Below are 14,873 nucleotides of genomic sequence, written 5' to 3' on the forward strand. Positions count from 1 at the left end.
GGATTGACTCATTTCTAATTTAACTCTGAATTAATTAAGATTCTTCCTGCTCCATACCTGTGGAGAATCATTGCTTCTCAGGAAATTTGGGATATGGTGGGGATATCTTGCAAACCATAAAGCACTTTGTAAATGGATAAGACCATAACAAAATTTTTGCATATTTGCATCTACAGATATGTGGATAATTCTTACTTGATGTAATATTAATACAGTATTGATTACTGAGGTAGTGAGTTAGTAAACTCATTTTTCAATGGTAGAAATGTTTAAGATTTTGGGTTTATTTATCTTGTAAATGTTGCTTCTGAATGAAATGCCAGCAAAGTTCCTTCTGATTAAAATGTTGAACAAGAGAAATTTCCTACATCAGAAACCTCTGAGCTCTTTCATGTTGATGTAAGTCACTGCTGGAAATGACAGAGCAGTGAGTGTCATCAAGTTCAGAATGCTTTGAAACAAACTAACAGGTCAAATTCTCCTATTGCATGAATACAGAAGCCACAAAGCCTTTTACAATTGCTGGCAGATTATGGCTGCAAGGGTTGGGTCAGGATTTAAGGTCAAGGGCAGAACTTGATAACAATGAGCTTTTGGGTAATTAAATGTTCTGTGATGTGTTATATATATTTTTTTAAGTAGTTATGACCAAAGAGCTTATTTTTCAGCTTTTTTTTTTTCCTTTTCATTTTGCAGGAGAAACACAGCACTTTAAAAATGCCTTTGCAGGGAATGATGCCAGTATTATGGGATTACCACTTGCTTTCTATTCAGGAATGTATGCCTATTCAGGCTGGTAAGTGGATGAAACTTACACATTTTTCATGAAAACAAACACTAATGTGCTCTAACAAAGACATTTATTTATATGAAATAGTGAGTAGCACATTCTGCATCTTTTGCCAGGCTACATCATACAGCTAGGGTAGTTTTCACCACTGTTCTATATGCTCAGTGGTCATTGTGCAAGCAGCTCTGCAAAGAAAAGATTTTTCTTTTAAGTGTTCTATATATAAACATACACTGGCCACCACAATAATTGTACCACAAGAAAGGAATTTTCTTCATTTTTTCATTAAATATTTTAATAAAAGTATAAAAGGACTAATGAAGCTTCAGTTTTTTTGAAGAAGTCAGTAATGATATAAAAAGCAAATCTATGATTCTGTTACAAAGTTGTGTGGACCTTAGCCTTGCTTTGTTAAAGCAGTATTTGACAACTAAGAATCAATGAGAGTAGTATGGACCACAAAACAGAATTAAAATCTCAAGATTTTTATGCTTCTCACTCTGAGAGATTTGGAGCATGCTTAAAAGAAGTGCAAATGGCTTCCACAAAAGTCAAGTGTGAGCAAAGGTTTGAGACTCTACCTTCAGGTGTCCTGCTTAGAACTTTCAAATTCTTTCCCTCCTCCCCCTCCAAAGCACACAGCAGCTGGTTTGAAAGGTGCTGCTGCTTCTGGCAGCTGCCTTTACAATTTATCCACATTGTGCAGTGCCAAAGGGCTGCAGCAGCAGCCTGGGGGGAAGGATCAGAGCACAGTGCACAGAGTGGGCTTATTTTGAGATAGCTTTGTCTGCAGCCCCTCCCTTGGCTCCCCAGAGCCTCACAGGCAGCCAAGGTCTTTACCTTGCACCAAAGGCTGCCAGATAAGGGGTTTATTTATTTCCTTTGGAGGGACAATGGGCTGAGCATTGGTGTTCTCTGCCCATCTGTAACTCCCTGGTTGCAGGAGCATTGTAAATCTGCACACTGGAGTGTGAACAGAACTTTATATATCAAATAGCAGCGGGGGGAAGAGACCCAAGAGAGTCCAAAGCCTTTTTCTGGGATAGATATATAAGAAAAGAGCCTGGCATTTTGAAGCCTCAAATAAATGGAATTGATTATGTGGACATTCTCTACTTTCTTCCCCCTGTCTCCTGTAACTATTTTCTGTCTTTCATATCCATGCATGTGATGGTTTCTCTCTTTTTCAATATTAACTGAAGTTTTTGTATGAAAGCAATTTTAAAAGCTCTTTAATATTATTCAGTGTTTCTTTCCTGCAAAATGTTTCATCAAAATTACTGTCATTCTATTACTTCTCTCTCATTTTTCACATAATGTTTTAAAACCTTACAATAAATAGAATCTTTATTTTTTTTCCCCTTTATACCTTCTGGCTTTTATTTTGAAGTTCTTATGTGCCACTTATAAAAGAAATAAGGAGCAAAAAGACCTAATTTGGCTTGTGGCTCTTCCCAGCTCTCTATTTTATTTTGTTATCAGCTAAAATTCATCACCTCAGAGCACAGAGGAGCAGACCATTAAGTGGAGCGGCAATATCCTTGCACTATCAGTTTCATGGGGCTAAATCAATACAATTTGTTGAATATGGAGGAGTGTTGCATGTGTTGGTGATGTGTCCTGGGATGCAGGCAGAATTTTATGCACAGCTCACAAGACTGTTAACTTTAAACTGTTAACTTTTAATGATACTGCTTAGAAGAAGAAAAGCAAAGCAATATCTCTTGTGTTTGTGGGTTCATGCTGCCAAGAGCAAGTGCAGACTATTGGGTACTTACAATGCTGGCTGAAAAAGGACAGGTGGAGAAAAAAATGCAAGGAAACTTGTCTTTGCATCAATAAAAGGACTGATGCTGGGCTATCATAGAGTGGTTTGGGTTGAAAGGGACCTTAAAAATCATTTTGTTCCAGCTCCCCTGCCAAGGGTAGGAACACTTCCCACTATCCCAGGTTGCTCAAAGCTCCATCCAACCTGTCCTTGAACACTTCCAGGGATGGGGCATCCACAGTTTACTTGGGCAGCCAGTTCCAGTGCTCCACTACCCTCACTGTAAAAACTTCCCTCTGTATATCTGACCTAAATCTTCTTCTGTGCTCTATGCACTAGAATGTTTAAAAACAAATACTGATGCTTTTGTGTAAGGTGACAAAGAATTTCAAGCTCAGTCACAAAATCACTGTTTTTATAAAGCCATGAGCTACTTGTTCTGGCAACCCAGTTCTGCTCTGAGACTTGTGATGGGGCAGAGCTCCAAACTTTCTGCCAGATCAGTTACCAGGTGTTTATTCACTGCAGCACTGTGGCTCAGGTGCCATTTATCTTCCTGCACAAGAGCAGGAGGCCAGCACAGGCACTGTATTGACTGCTCTGTTTAGTTAGACTGACCTGACTCTGAGCCTGTCTCTGAGCCAGGCACAATTGTGATCCAGTCAGGCACAGCCCTGGTGCTAATAAATGCAGAACAGAGGGTTCAGTGACCTTGAGGCTTGTTGTTGCTCTGTATGCAGGGCTGTGCCTGGTGAGCAGTTCCTGTGAATTCCCATGCAGAGCTGTCTCTTGGATGCTGGAATATGATCAGTGCAACCTGTGCTGGAGGTTGTGCAGGAGCATGCAGGGCTGGCAGCCTGTGTTTGAGATCCTGTACAATAAACTATATGAAAGTTCTTGTTTGAGGAGGGGTTTTCTGAGGCTTCAGTTAAGAAGCCCTTGCTGAGTACTCTGAGAATTTTTGCCTAGCTGAAACTGTAAAAGGCAACAAGCACAAAGGGAATATAAGGCTTGAAGGGTGCATGTGTGTGTATACATGGAATTAGGGTAAACCATGAACTGCATAGAATGTCAGGGGGAAAAAAACTTACACACTGACTTTACATAGTTATAAATTAAGAGCAGTGCTTAACTAAAAGCATCTTGATTCTTAGTGACAGAAACACAGAATGAAAATGTAAGAATATAAGAATAAATCTTATAATACATTTTATAACTGTTTTTTAGGTTTTACCTCAATTTTGTTACCGAAGAAGTGGAAAACCCTGAAAAGTATGTACTTAATGTTTTGTTTGACTTTTGAAAAATGGTGGTGAAATTTAAAATGTTACAAAAGTAGTGATCTTTATAAGTTCTGCATGCTGGTCAAGCTGCTTGCCTTCCAGCAGATCTGGTGTCTATTTGAATTGCAACTGCTTGAAGATTTGCTATTTTTGGTCTGTTGTGACCTTATTATGTATTCTGCTTTTATCTGCACAGAAAGCAGAAAATTAAGTAGATCTCTAGGGCTCTGGTTCTCCCCCTCAGGATATGAGCAACTACCAGTGGCTCCTTTCAGTGGAAGTTACTGATATCCTGTCAGGGAAATCTTCCCCAAGAAACTTACCTGCTGCAATATTTTTCAGTTTTGCTGTGTTTAAGTATTAATCAAATACTTAGTTCTACTTGTTTTAGATGTCTCAGAAATGCAGGATCTTAAATTCACATCACACAGCATCCAATCTAATTAAACTGAACAGGGGATATGGGTTGGAGCCTGTTTCCAACCAGAGATGAATATTCTCACATCACCTGCCTGTAAAGCATGGGAAGAAAAGTTATCCTGTTAGGGAGAGTTTGATTTGTCCCATCTAATTTGGCAGATTTGTTTTGGTACATGGAGCCAGTAATAAAAAGCTGTTAATGTTTTGTAAAAGTTAGAGAAAATATGCCTTTCCAAATCAATTGGTTTACTTCGAGGAAAAGAAGCTATTTACTTGATAAAGAAATTAATGGCTGAATATATATATATTTTTTAAAAGTTTTAAAAATAAGATAGCTGGCTGGGTAGCAAATTACTTACTGTTTTAAAAGGACCTCCAGCACTGTACACTCAGATAATATGAATCTGAAACATTTAGGGAAAGAAAACCCCAAGCCATTTATTGGGAGCATACAGAAAGTTGTTATTGATTTCTTCAGAGTCTGAACCAAACCTGGTGCTTTTTCAGAGGTTAAAAATCATTATAAGGCAATGGATGATGAAACATGAGGCTGGTAGAATGGCAGATTTCCATAGTTTCAGTGATTTGAGATGTGTTGTGTTAGTGGGCTCTTTGATTTGATCAGGATATGTACAGTGAGGATTGTGTGACAGGAATTTGAGACCAGGTAGAAAGCACTGCATTAATATTTATGAGTATTCATTATGACAGATACCTATGTACAAATGGGTTTTTCATTGGTGATCTTCAGTTCTGATAAAACACCATTTTAGGAGCTGTGGTTTAGTAGAACATGGCTCTGGATGTATTTAAAATGTGTAGATGTGGCACTTGGGGACATGGTGTAGTGGTGAAGTTGGCAGGGCTGGGTTAATTGTTGGACTCAAAGGTCTTAGAGGTCTTTTCAAACCTGAAGGTTTCTAAGTTATTTGTATCAGTAGAGAGCAGCTGGCTAAAGATTCCCAGGCCTCTAACACCCAACTCAAGCTGGATGATCTAGGGTTTAACTACCAAGGATCTGTGCTCTTTATATATCATGACAGGCAGACAGTAAAACCAAAAAACAAACCACATTTTTTTTACTTTTGAAAAATTGTTGTATGACAGACTGATTTTAAATGTGGAACTAAATGTAGGAGTGGAGAGATTCTGGTTGAGAATATCTACTACTTCAGGAAATTCTGGGGAGATAGATTAGGAGTCAGAGTCTTTATGGTGATTAAATTCAGCTAGAGCAATATAATTTTTAAATTATTGTGTGATTACCATCAATATTGTGTGATCTTTTCAAACATGCAGATGTCTACACCCTTTCTGACTTTTCATACACTTCTGTGTCTCTGCATTTCTTTCAACTGTATTTCTTGATAATTTTCATTGTATCTATTTTGATATATGTTGAGTTGTTTTGTGATTTGAATCAGAGGAGTGCCTATTTTTGAACATTTTGCTCTCTGCTGCATAGGACAGAAAAGCACCCCTTGATATATCTCAGCTAAGAGAAGTTGGTTCAATTCTGTGGTTTTTTTTTTTTTTTTCCATTGCAGCTAAGATGTGATGGAAGAAGACTGTCTTTTACTATCTTGGGAGAGCTTTTCTATTCTTCAGGTTATCCTTGGAGAACTGCTGAAGTTAATTTGTGCTGCCAGTGAGGATGTAATACTGGAGGGCAAACCACATAACCTGGCTGGTTTAGTGTATTCCAGGATGGCACTGGAAAAAATAACAGCTCGATATTACATGTACAATGTTATCTCAAGGCTCTTAAAACTTGCTTTCATCACTCTTCCTCTTGAGGCTGCACTTTGGGAGGATGAGTAGATGCCCAGTTTTTACAATCTCCATACCAAGGTATAATATGGAATAGAAGATTAAAAAAAATTGCTAAGTAAGCTGCAGGTGATGGTGGGGCAAATGGGTTGTTATTGTCTGTCCTGACAGATCTCTGCACCACCTGTAAATGGGGATTCTGGACTCCCTTGTGCTGAAATAAGCAATTAAATGAAACATTTGGAACATATTTTTAATCTGGTTGCCACCTGTGAATGGCTCTGTTGGAAAGATCTCCTGAACCAAGGCCTGCTCCACCACTGTTCCCAAAGCTACAGTCAAGGGAATAGTGTGGATTAATCTCAGTGTCAGCTCCCACTAAATCCAGTGTAAATGACAGATAAACCACTAATTGTCCTGCTGTTGTAGGGGGCTTGGAGCTACAACTTTAAGGTCCTTCCCAACCCAAACTATTCTGTGGTTCTACTGTATTGTACTTCTCTGTAGGTATGATGCAGCTGATTTTAAAAAGGAAGAGGAAAGTACAGGCTTGAACCACTTAAAGCTTGTAACAGCTCCAGGTGTGCAATTTGTAATGTTTGTCAGTGGTTAGGATGGATGCAAATTACTTACAGCAAAAGAGGTGAGCACAGTGAGATCTTCTGCCCTGCACCTGCCAAAGTAAATATTTGCCTGAGAATCAGTCACAGTTGTGCCTTTCCAGGTGTGAGACAGCTTTGGAAGTAACTGAGGTGAATAATCAGCTTCATCCCATGAGAACCAGCAGGCTGCAAACCTCCAGTGAATGTTCCAAAGGGATGTGCCAGGTTTACAGCAGAGGTATGGGCAGGAATGCTCTAGCAGAGAGTGGGGATGGGGCTTTGAGCAGCCTGGTGGAAGGTGGCAACAAGATTGGAACAAGATGATCTTGAAGGTCCCTTCCAAACCAAGACATTTGTAGAGGTGAGCCCTGGAATGAGATGCATAGGAAGGCAGAAGCATCTGCTATTAGACTTTGGTTCCCAGATGGGGATTGCATTTCTTTCCATGGTGTATGGCACCAGGAAAGCATTTTGGGGCATGGCAGGTGTCATTGGGAATGCAGGAGAGAGGCAGGGAAAGGGGGATGCTGGTGCCCTTGCCCAGTCCCCTTTGTGCTCCAAGCAGCTGTTTGTAGAGGCAGGAAGGGCTTTGGAGGCTGTGGGAATCTGTGAGGTGCAATAAATTCCACACTGAGGTCTGTAAGTAGGAGAAATACTCTGGGTCTTAGGCACTGGGGTGCTGAAGCAACATGAAAACCTAGAGAGGGAGAGCAGGAATGAGAAAAGCAGGGAGCAAGCACCCTGTACATTACAGAAAAGAGAACAGAAAGACTTAAAAAAAATCTCAAAGTGAATGTCATTACTTTTTGAACAGAGTTCTGGAAGTAGTGTTGAATTCTCACTTTGGAAATGCCACTGTTCCCTCTTTTGTGTAAGGACATTATTATAACCCCAATTATCATAAGATGTGAAAGGAGCTGTTTCTGTCTCTTGCTAAACCCCCTTTTGATGGCTCATTTTTAAGCCTGAACTAATTTCTTTATCCCTCTTTGTTCAAGTGCTTCTCTCATGCAGCTATTAGTAGGTCCTGAAGAAACACCAAGTTAATGTTTATTTTAGAAGGAGCCATGGTTGCAGTGTTACTGTGCAATCTTTTAGAAATAGCCTGAAATAATTTTATTATCAAGAATATGTGGAACAACATTAAAGTGCAACAGAAAATTTTATTTTCCTTTTTTTTTGAAAATTATGCTTTGTGTTTATGGGCTGGATCAATAGCAATTGTTGCTTCAAATTAAATACTTAAATAATCCTTAAAGCTGAACTTCACCAAAACAAACTTGTGCAGCCACATCTCATGCAGCTTTGATCTGTTTGATTTTCTTACACTATAAGGATCAGTCTCAAACTGGGGTCTTACTATATTGTATTGTTAAGTAATAAGTGAATGAAGGAATAGTCAGGTCTCTAAGAGAGTTTGTCACCTGAAAAGTGCCAGGAGCCATGTTGTCTGGATCAGGGAATTTAGAGGACTAAAAATCATGCATGTTGAACTTCCAGACTCATTTCTTGTACACAGTCCTTGATCTCATCTGTATTCACTGTGTGCTCTCAAGAAACAGGTTGAGTTTTTTCAGTCAAGACCCTAAAAGAGCTCATGCCTGAAGAGCACTTCCCTCTTCCCTTCCCAGGCTGAGCAGAGTCTGGAATCAGTGCTAAAGTTCATCAAGAATTTTGACAGCCACCAGATGAGAAGATGACACGAGTGTTTTCACATCACAGCAACATCTTCAGAGCCTGGGCAAAGTCAGAGGCAGGTTGTGTCAAAAAGAGAGTCCCACTTTAGCAAAACTGTGCTCCATCCTCACTATGAGTAGATGATTGGCCTGAATGCTTCAAGTTGTGAAGATTTGTGTTGGAAGAGAGAGAAAATATTGTTTCACTTTAAGAGGAAGAAAACTTAGAGTCAAATTCCTCACTGACTTCAGGGCAGTCTGTCATCAGGTGGGCAAATTGAGAGAGATTTTAATTTATAGCCCTAGTTTAACTAAATAATTTTATTTCTTTGGCAGTGTAGGTTTTTATTGGTGTTGTTGAACTCAGGAAATATTTTTCATTTAGTGGACAAAAATGATAGAATTTCAAAGAATGTGGATTCTGACAGCATTTTACAGCATAGGTTACTTTTTAGTTGCAGTTAAGTGCAGATGCTGTTTGGCATTTTGTCTCTTCTTTTTTTTCCCCCCATTTCTTCCCCCCTCCCTTATTGAACCATTTCATTTGCAAATATTTCATTTCTATCTGTAAAATAACTTTGGTCCAGCCCAGGCAATCTATCATTGTTTAAAAATTTACACAGTGCAAAGAACATATTATTGAGATGTATAGTGTTTATAAGTGTGGTCCCAGATTGATAAATCATGTCTTGTGCTGTTGAAAAACCACAAAATGAATTGCTTTGCTATGACCTTGGGGTCTGAGATCAGTCAGTTTGTCTATTAGATTTTTCCAGTGTTCTTCTCACTTCATTTATTCCTTCTTTTCCAAAGCACCAAGAAACAGTAGCTGTATAGCAAGTCAGCAGAGCTTGATGTCTTCAGACATTTTGTGAAATCAGGATTTCTAAATGTTTGAGATAATCTATTTTTTTACTTTTTAAATAATGTGAATGTCATGTCTAGTTAATGTGTGCCACCCATTCATTCTAATTATAGAGTCAACTTTACATCTATGAGGACTGAGTGAGAGAAATAAAGTATTAGGGGTGCTTTCTTCACTCTATTTGAGCATTATAGAGATGCAGATGGATGGGAGGGGAATGGTGGCTAAAATGCTTCAATTCTTCCAGCTCTCTTGTTATTTGTAGCCATCTGATTTTTTGATGCTTCACATTAAAATGCAGCCCTTGAAACTTGAATTGCACTCATTGTTGCTCATTGTCAATATATTTTTTGTTATTTTGTAATTTAATGACAAGATTTATTCTGAAGAGGAATATTGATATCAGTATTCTTAGACACTAGAAAGGTTTATCTGCCTGGAGTTTGAAATCTTTCTTGTGTCATTATATTCTACTTATTCCTTAAAGACACATTTGAATCCAATTCATTTTCTTCATGTCAGGCTACAGTGCCAAATATTCAGTGCAGAAGTTATAGGATTACATTGTGATATTTTACCTGAAGATAATCAAAAGAGACAAATGCTAATCTTTCCAGTATTTTGTAAAACCCATTTGCTCATATGAATTCATATTACCTTAAAGGGGAAACCAGGTCAGTTAAGCGAGCATTTGCATTTTTCCTCTATATATTATTTGTGTCTTGTTTTTTTTTTTGCACTTGAATACTATTCTTCATCATAGAATGAGAATGTTCTAATTAGCCACCACACAGCTATTTTTATGTGTCTTAAATAGAAGTTTTATACTTCCTAAATTCAGCTTTATCTAGCAGCATTACAGTCTGCTTAAATTTTTTCAGTTATATGGGAGGCATCTCAGATGAGGTGTCCAAACCTGGTGAATTCAACAATTTCTACAGTTTATCTGTGCCCTCTGTAAATGATAAAATCGTGTTTTCAGATCTATAAAATCCTTTAATGGGGAGATGAATCTGCCAAATAAAGAAAACAATTTACTAGCTCAAATGTACTTTCATGAAACCAAGCATGGGTTTTGCTATTTGTAAAATGTATGTAAAACATTTAATTAAGAATGTAATTCAGTAGTATTTGTGTGTGTTTGAGAGGGACAAATAGACAATTACTAGATCTCAGGGGAGTTGACTCATGAGCAGGAGATTGTTCTTAATAAAATGATCTTGCCTTTACTTTTGCTTTCTTGCTAACCTAATTATCTCCTTACTATTTGCATGACTCAAATCTTCAGCTCATTAATTATTGCTTCTTTTAGAAATTACCAGTAATTCATTTTTGAAACTAAGTCTTTCAGTCTTGGATTCATGCTTTTTAATGAATTCAGATTTCTGAAATCTCAATGTGGGAGCTAACTTTTTCCCTTCATAAATTTATTTTATTCTTTTTAGTTGAAGGATGCTTATCTTGCTGGAAGTTGGAAATTCTCTCATGAGTGGGACCTGAATATTCTTATTGCTTTACTTTTATTTATATTGTTTTTTTCACTCCTAGTTCAGGAGATTTTAGACCAGGCTTCTCAGGGCCCCATCCAACCTGACCTTAAACATTCCTGAGTTCTGGCTTTAACCTTTCCTCTCTTCCCTCTTGTATTATTTAGAAAGCAAGCCAGTGGGAGATCCCAAGCCAGAATTTCAATGTAATAGTAAAATTAGGATGAAGGCAGTAATATAGAAGCACAGAGAGTCAGAATACAGCCTGGCACCCTGTTGGCCAGGGTGGTGGTAGCAGGTGATTAATGGTGGCTGCAATCCTCCTGGAGTGACAGATGTGGTTCTGTTGAAGCAGTGATCTTGTAGAAGGCTCTGGTCTTCCTCTGGAGGTCCAGTGGTGGTAATGGAGCTCTTGTCCTCTGGGATTTCAGTGGATAAAGCTGCTTGTGGTGTTCCAAATCTCAGATTATAGCAAGGTAGTAATGCTTGGTTCCTCCCCGAGTGGAGCATCTCACATTGGGATGGTGTGATTTTATCAATCATGCAGTGGGACTCAATGGCCTATTAGCAGAAAATATCCCCCTGGAGGCAGGATGGCTCATGGAGGAGATAAAAGAGCACTGCAGCACCTGGTTTTAACAACTAGTAATAGAATACATACTTTTGGTTACATCTTACACTGTAATCTAAAACATCTCTCCATCCCACCCCCCAGGAGATGTGCCATAAATGCCCTAACCTGAACAATCTCTTGGTTCTGCTGGTAAAAACCGTGATTGAGTCACATGTGTTCCAGGCAAATGATTCAAGGGTTGCAACTTGCTTGTGGACACCAATTAGGGTCTGTCTGTGATAGAGTTTGTTGGGGATCACTGAATTCACAGGGTATTTCCAACCAGAAAAAGAAATGAAGCTGTGATTTTACCCATATTGGCAGCTTGAGTTAAAAATGGGGAAAGAATAGAATTGGAGATGGTGACCCAAACTAAAACCCAAATAATTGGTTTCTTTGTCTTTTCATTAACTTCAATTACATTGGACTGGATTTTTGGATTTGATAATGGGGGTTATCCTGTAATCTTGTAGTGAAGTAATTTCTTTGGCCCTGCAATTTCTGAGAGCTTCAACATAGTAGCTACCATCTATAATATAATTAACTGAGGATGCAGATTCAGTCCTTCTGTTCTTATTTTCCTTATTCTTGGCCATTGAACACAAATTCCTCCTGAGTGTCCCCTGCCCCATGGGTGCATTGGGTCCTGCATTACAGCAGGGCTGTGTCACAAGAGAGAGGGAATAGAGATCACAGCTGGAAAGCAGAGTGCTTTCTCCAGTCTGGGTCTGGAGGGAGCCAGGTGTCTGCAAAAAACACTGCAAATCCCCTGCCTTGTCTTTGACAGATGCACTTTGTGTCTGAGCAGTGCTCTGAATTCACCAGAGCAATAGATGCAGGAGACAGAGGGGCTGTGGAGATGGCTCAGTGCATGAATTCACCTGTCATCTGGGTGATCACAGGCAGAAAAGGTTTCAGCAGCAGGGACAGCAAAAGGGCTGCAGGTTTCACTGGGCACTGTTCCTCTTCCTTGCCTCTGAGGCAGGCAGAGGCAGCCCCTGTGTGCCTGCTGCTCTCCAGAGGCTGCATGTTTTCCTCATGCATCTGGTTAGGGACTGCCCCACTAGATGCTGTCACAGTCTAAATTGTTCAGGGATGTGTACATGACACACATTCAACACTTTTATTTTTTGGTGTTTATATCATTGCTGAGTCCCATGGTGAAGTTTCTAAACCCCAATTTAGAATTTGAATTGGTTCAGCTGTCTTCAGGTCTTTCCTACTTCCACTTCATTATCTTTCTATTTTATGTAAAAAAAATTTAAAAAAAGGAAACTTTGTTCTGTTTAGAAATTGACTGCAGTGAAGAGCTTCCTGTGTCAGGGTTTAAACTGATATGTCAGTCAATATGTGTAAATTAGAAAAGAGACTGATGTAATCTATTGTGTCTGTAAAGATTTCAAAGATGTACCTTGATCATTAATTAAGACAATAAGGATGTCTTATAAAACTGCAGTTGAGAAGACTATCAAATGAAGCAAGGCAAGGTCACTTGCATAATTGCCTGTTCTAACATTTATATTCCTTGTATAAAATACTCCTACTCACATAAAAGTTGAGCTGAAGGCCATGCAAATATTCAGGACTAGGCAATGCAGCTTTCACACTTAAACTTTGAGGGCACACTAAAGAAACACTGTAGTTGTCTTTTTCTATGCATTTGTTTGATTTTTATAGACTGAGTTATTATTTCATACAGAGTTATAGCACGCACCTGCCATGGGTGTTGGAGGAGAGTGAGTGGGAAAATGGCAGAATAAAAATGAGTGCTATAGATGCAAGGTTAGATACAGTAGTGCTGTCCTGGGTTTTATCTGTGGATATGTGTGTTGAAATTAATAGTGCTACCTCTGGTCTTTTCCCCCTAATTGTCTGATTCTAACTCCTTCTATGTCTCAAAAATGTAATAAGGATAGTACCAAGATATTAGTCAGAAATCAGGAAGGTAGTCAGCTCCCTGAAAAATCAAATTTATTCAGCAAACATAGGTGGAGGATGGAAGGAAAAAGATAGCTTGGAGGGCAGAGAGTGTAATACCATCCTGCCATATAGCAGGGCATGGTTTATAGCAGATATATATAGTTAGCAGTGGTTCTGTTCTGAGTGTGCTGTTGGGAGGGAGGATGGCAAAGCAGGGTGGGAGTGCTGCCTGAGGGGTTGTCCCCTCTAAATGGCTTTAGAAGCCATTGCTTTGATATGTTTGTTTTCTGTTTATGTAGACTCTGTGGCTTAAGATAAAAGAACCAACTTGAAATGAAAATGACTGGATAAATTCCCTCACAATTCTAGAGACAACTGAAACTTTTTGAAGATTATTTGTTAGAACTATTTGATATTCTAAAAGTGCATCATTGAGGCAGGATCCTACTGCAGGAGAGGTGGGGGAGAAAGGTTCCTGCAAATTCATGAGTGGGCAGGCAGATTTCATTAATTCATTGGTGAAAGTGGAAGGTGCCATGGCTGGGTGTGGGTGAGGCTTTGCTTGCAGTGTACACAGGTGGGACAAATCTACATTTGAGGGAAGAGCCCTCAAACAGACTTTCCTCTGCCAAGCCTGTGGCACCTCTTTAGAGGAAGCAGAGCCCAGGGAGCTCAGCTGGATCTTCCCATCCTTCTGCAGAATGCAGAAAGTGAGTCCTGGGTGCCAAGACTGTGGCTGGTCACTGCACAGGGTGCTGCTGCCTCTGTTCCATGGTGTCTTCAGGGTGTCAGGATGTGACAAACCCACATGCTGGCCCTGTGGTACGTGGTGTTGTGCCACTGCACAGCAGGTTGCTCCTTCCCAGCCCTCGTGGCTCGTTTTGTTTGCCAACGTGATAACCTGCTGAGTGTAAGGTTTGTTTTCTTTCCTGTTGGTGGTTTTGCTTTTTTTTTGTTTTTTAAAGTCATTCCTGTTTGTTTATGTGAATCATGGTTACTGTGAATCAGCTCTCCTAAGGAAGTAAAACAAATGTTTACCCACGGTCTCTCTGGGTAGCTGGAAATATTGTAATCTGCTTTACTGGCAGGATAATGTAATGTAACACAAAACATTGTAACCTTCGAAGTTTCCATTGCCCTGGATTTTCCTTAATTTTCACCAGCTGAAACATGTGCAAAACTGTTCTATTTCTGTTTCCCTGAGGGACATAGCAGTACCTGTGCAAAAGGGTGACAGTATCCTCCTTATGAGGAACCTGAGCAGCTCAGCAAAATATTCATGGTAGGAATAAAAATCCCTTGGAGACTGATGTTCTGCTGTAGAGATGATGGGTTTCTCAGGGCAGAGCAGCTCTTCTCTTGGCCACACTGAAGGTTTCTTTAGACATTTTTCATTCTTTTTTTTAGTGGTTCCTAAGCAGGAGGCCTGACTGAAATTATTGGAAAAGAGATGGGCAGCAGTGTGTTAGGGGTAGATAGAAAAATGAATGAATTCACAAGGTGACAAGTCCAGCTGAGGTGGGTCAGAACAGTCACTGCAGCTGCACCTTGCATCTCTTGTGATCCCAGGGGTGCTGCAGTCTTTGTGAATGCAAGCATAATTTTAGAATTTCTAGTGTGGGTGCTTTGTAGGCAAACCTCTCACAGATTTTCTCTTTAAAACTGGAACCTGGCTTTGT

At 39.5% G+C, this 14,873-nt stretch overlaps 1 protein-coding gene across 9 annotated transcripts in view; it reads left to right on the forward strand.

Annotated features, from left to right (window-relative positions):
• Positions 1–14,873, forward strand: part of SLC7A11 (solute carrier family 7 member 11) — a 63,130-nt gene that overhangs the window by 24,644 nt on the left and 23,613 nt on the right. For all 9 annotated transcript variants that reach the window (XM_079306301.1, XM_079306300.1, XM_079306303.1 and 6 more), the window contains 2 exons: positions 697–796; positions 3,786–3,830. In XM_079306301.1, the coding sequence (XP_079162427.1) occupies positions 697–796; positions 3,786–3,830 (145 nt within the window). The remainder of the gene's footprint in view (positions 1–696; positions 797–3,785; positions 3,831–14,873) is intronic.

This window comes from Erithacus rubecula (genome assembly GCF_903797595.1).
Source record: "Erithacus rubecula genome assembly, chromosome: 5".
In the NCBI taxonomy this organism is placed as follows: Eukaryota; Metazoa; Chordata; class Aves; order Passeriformes; family Muscicapidae; genus Erithacus; species Erithacus rubecula.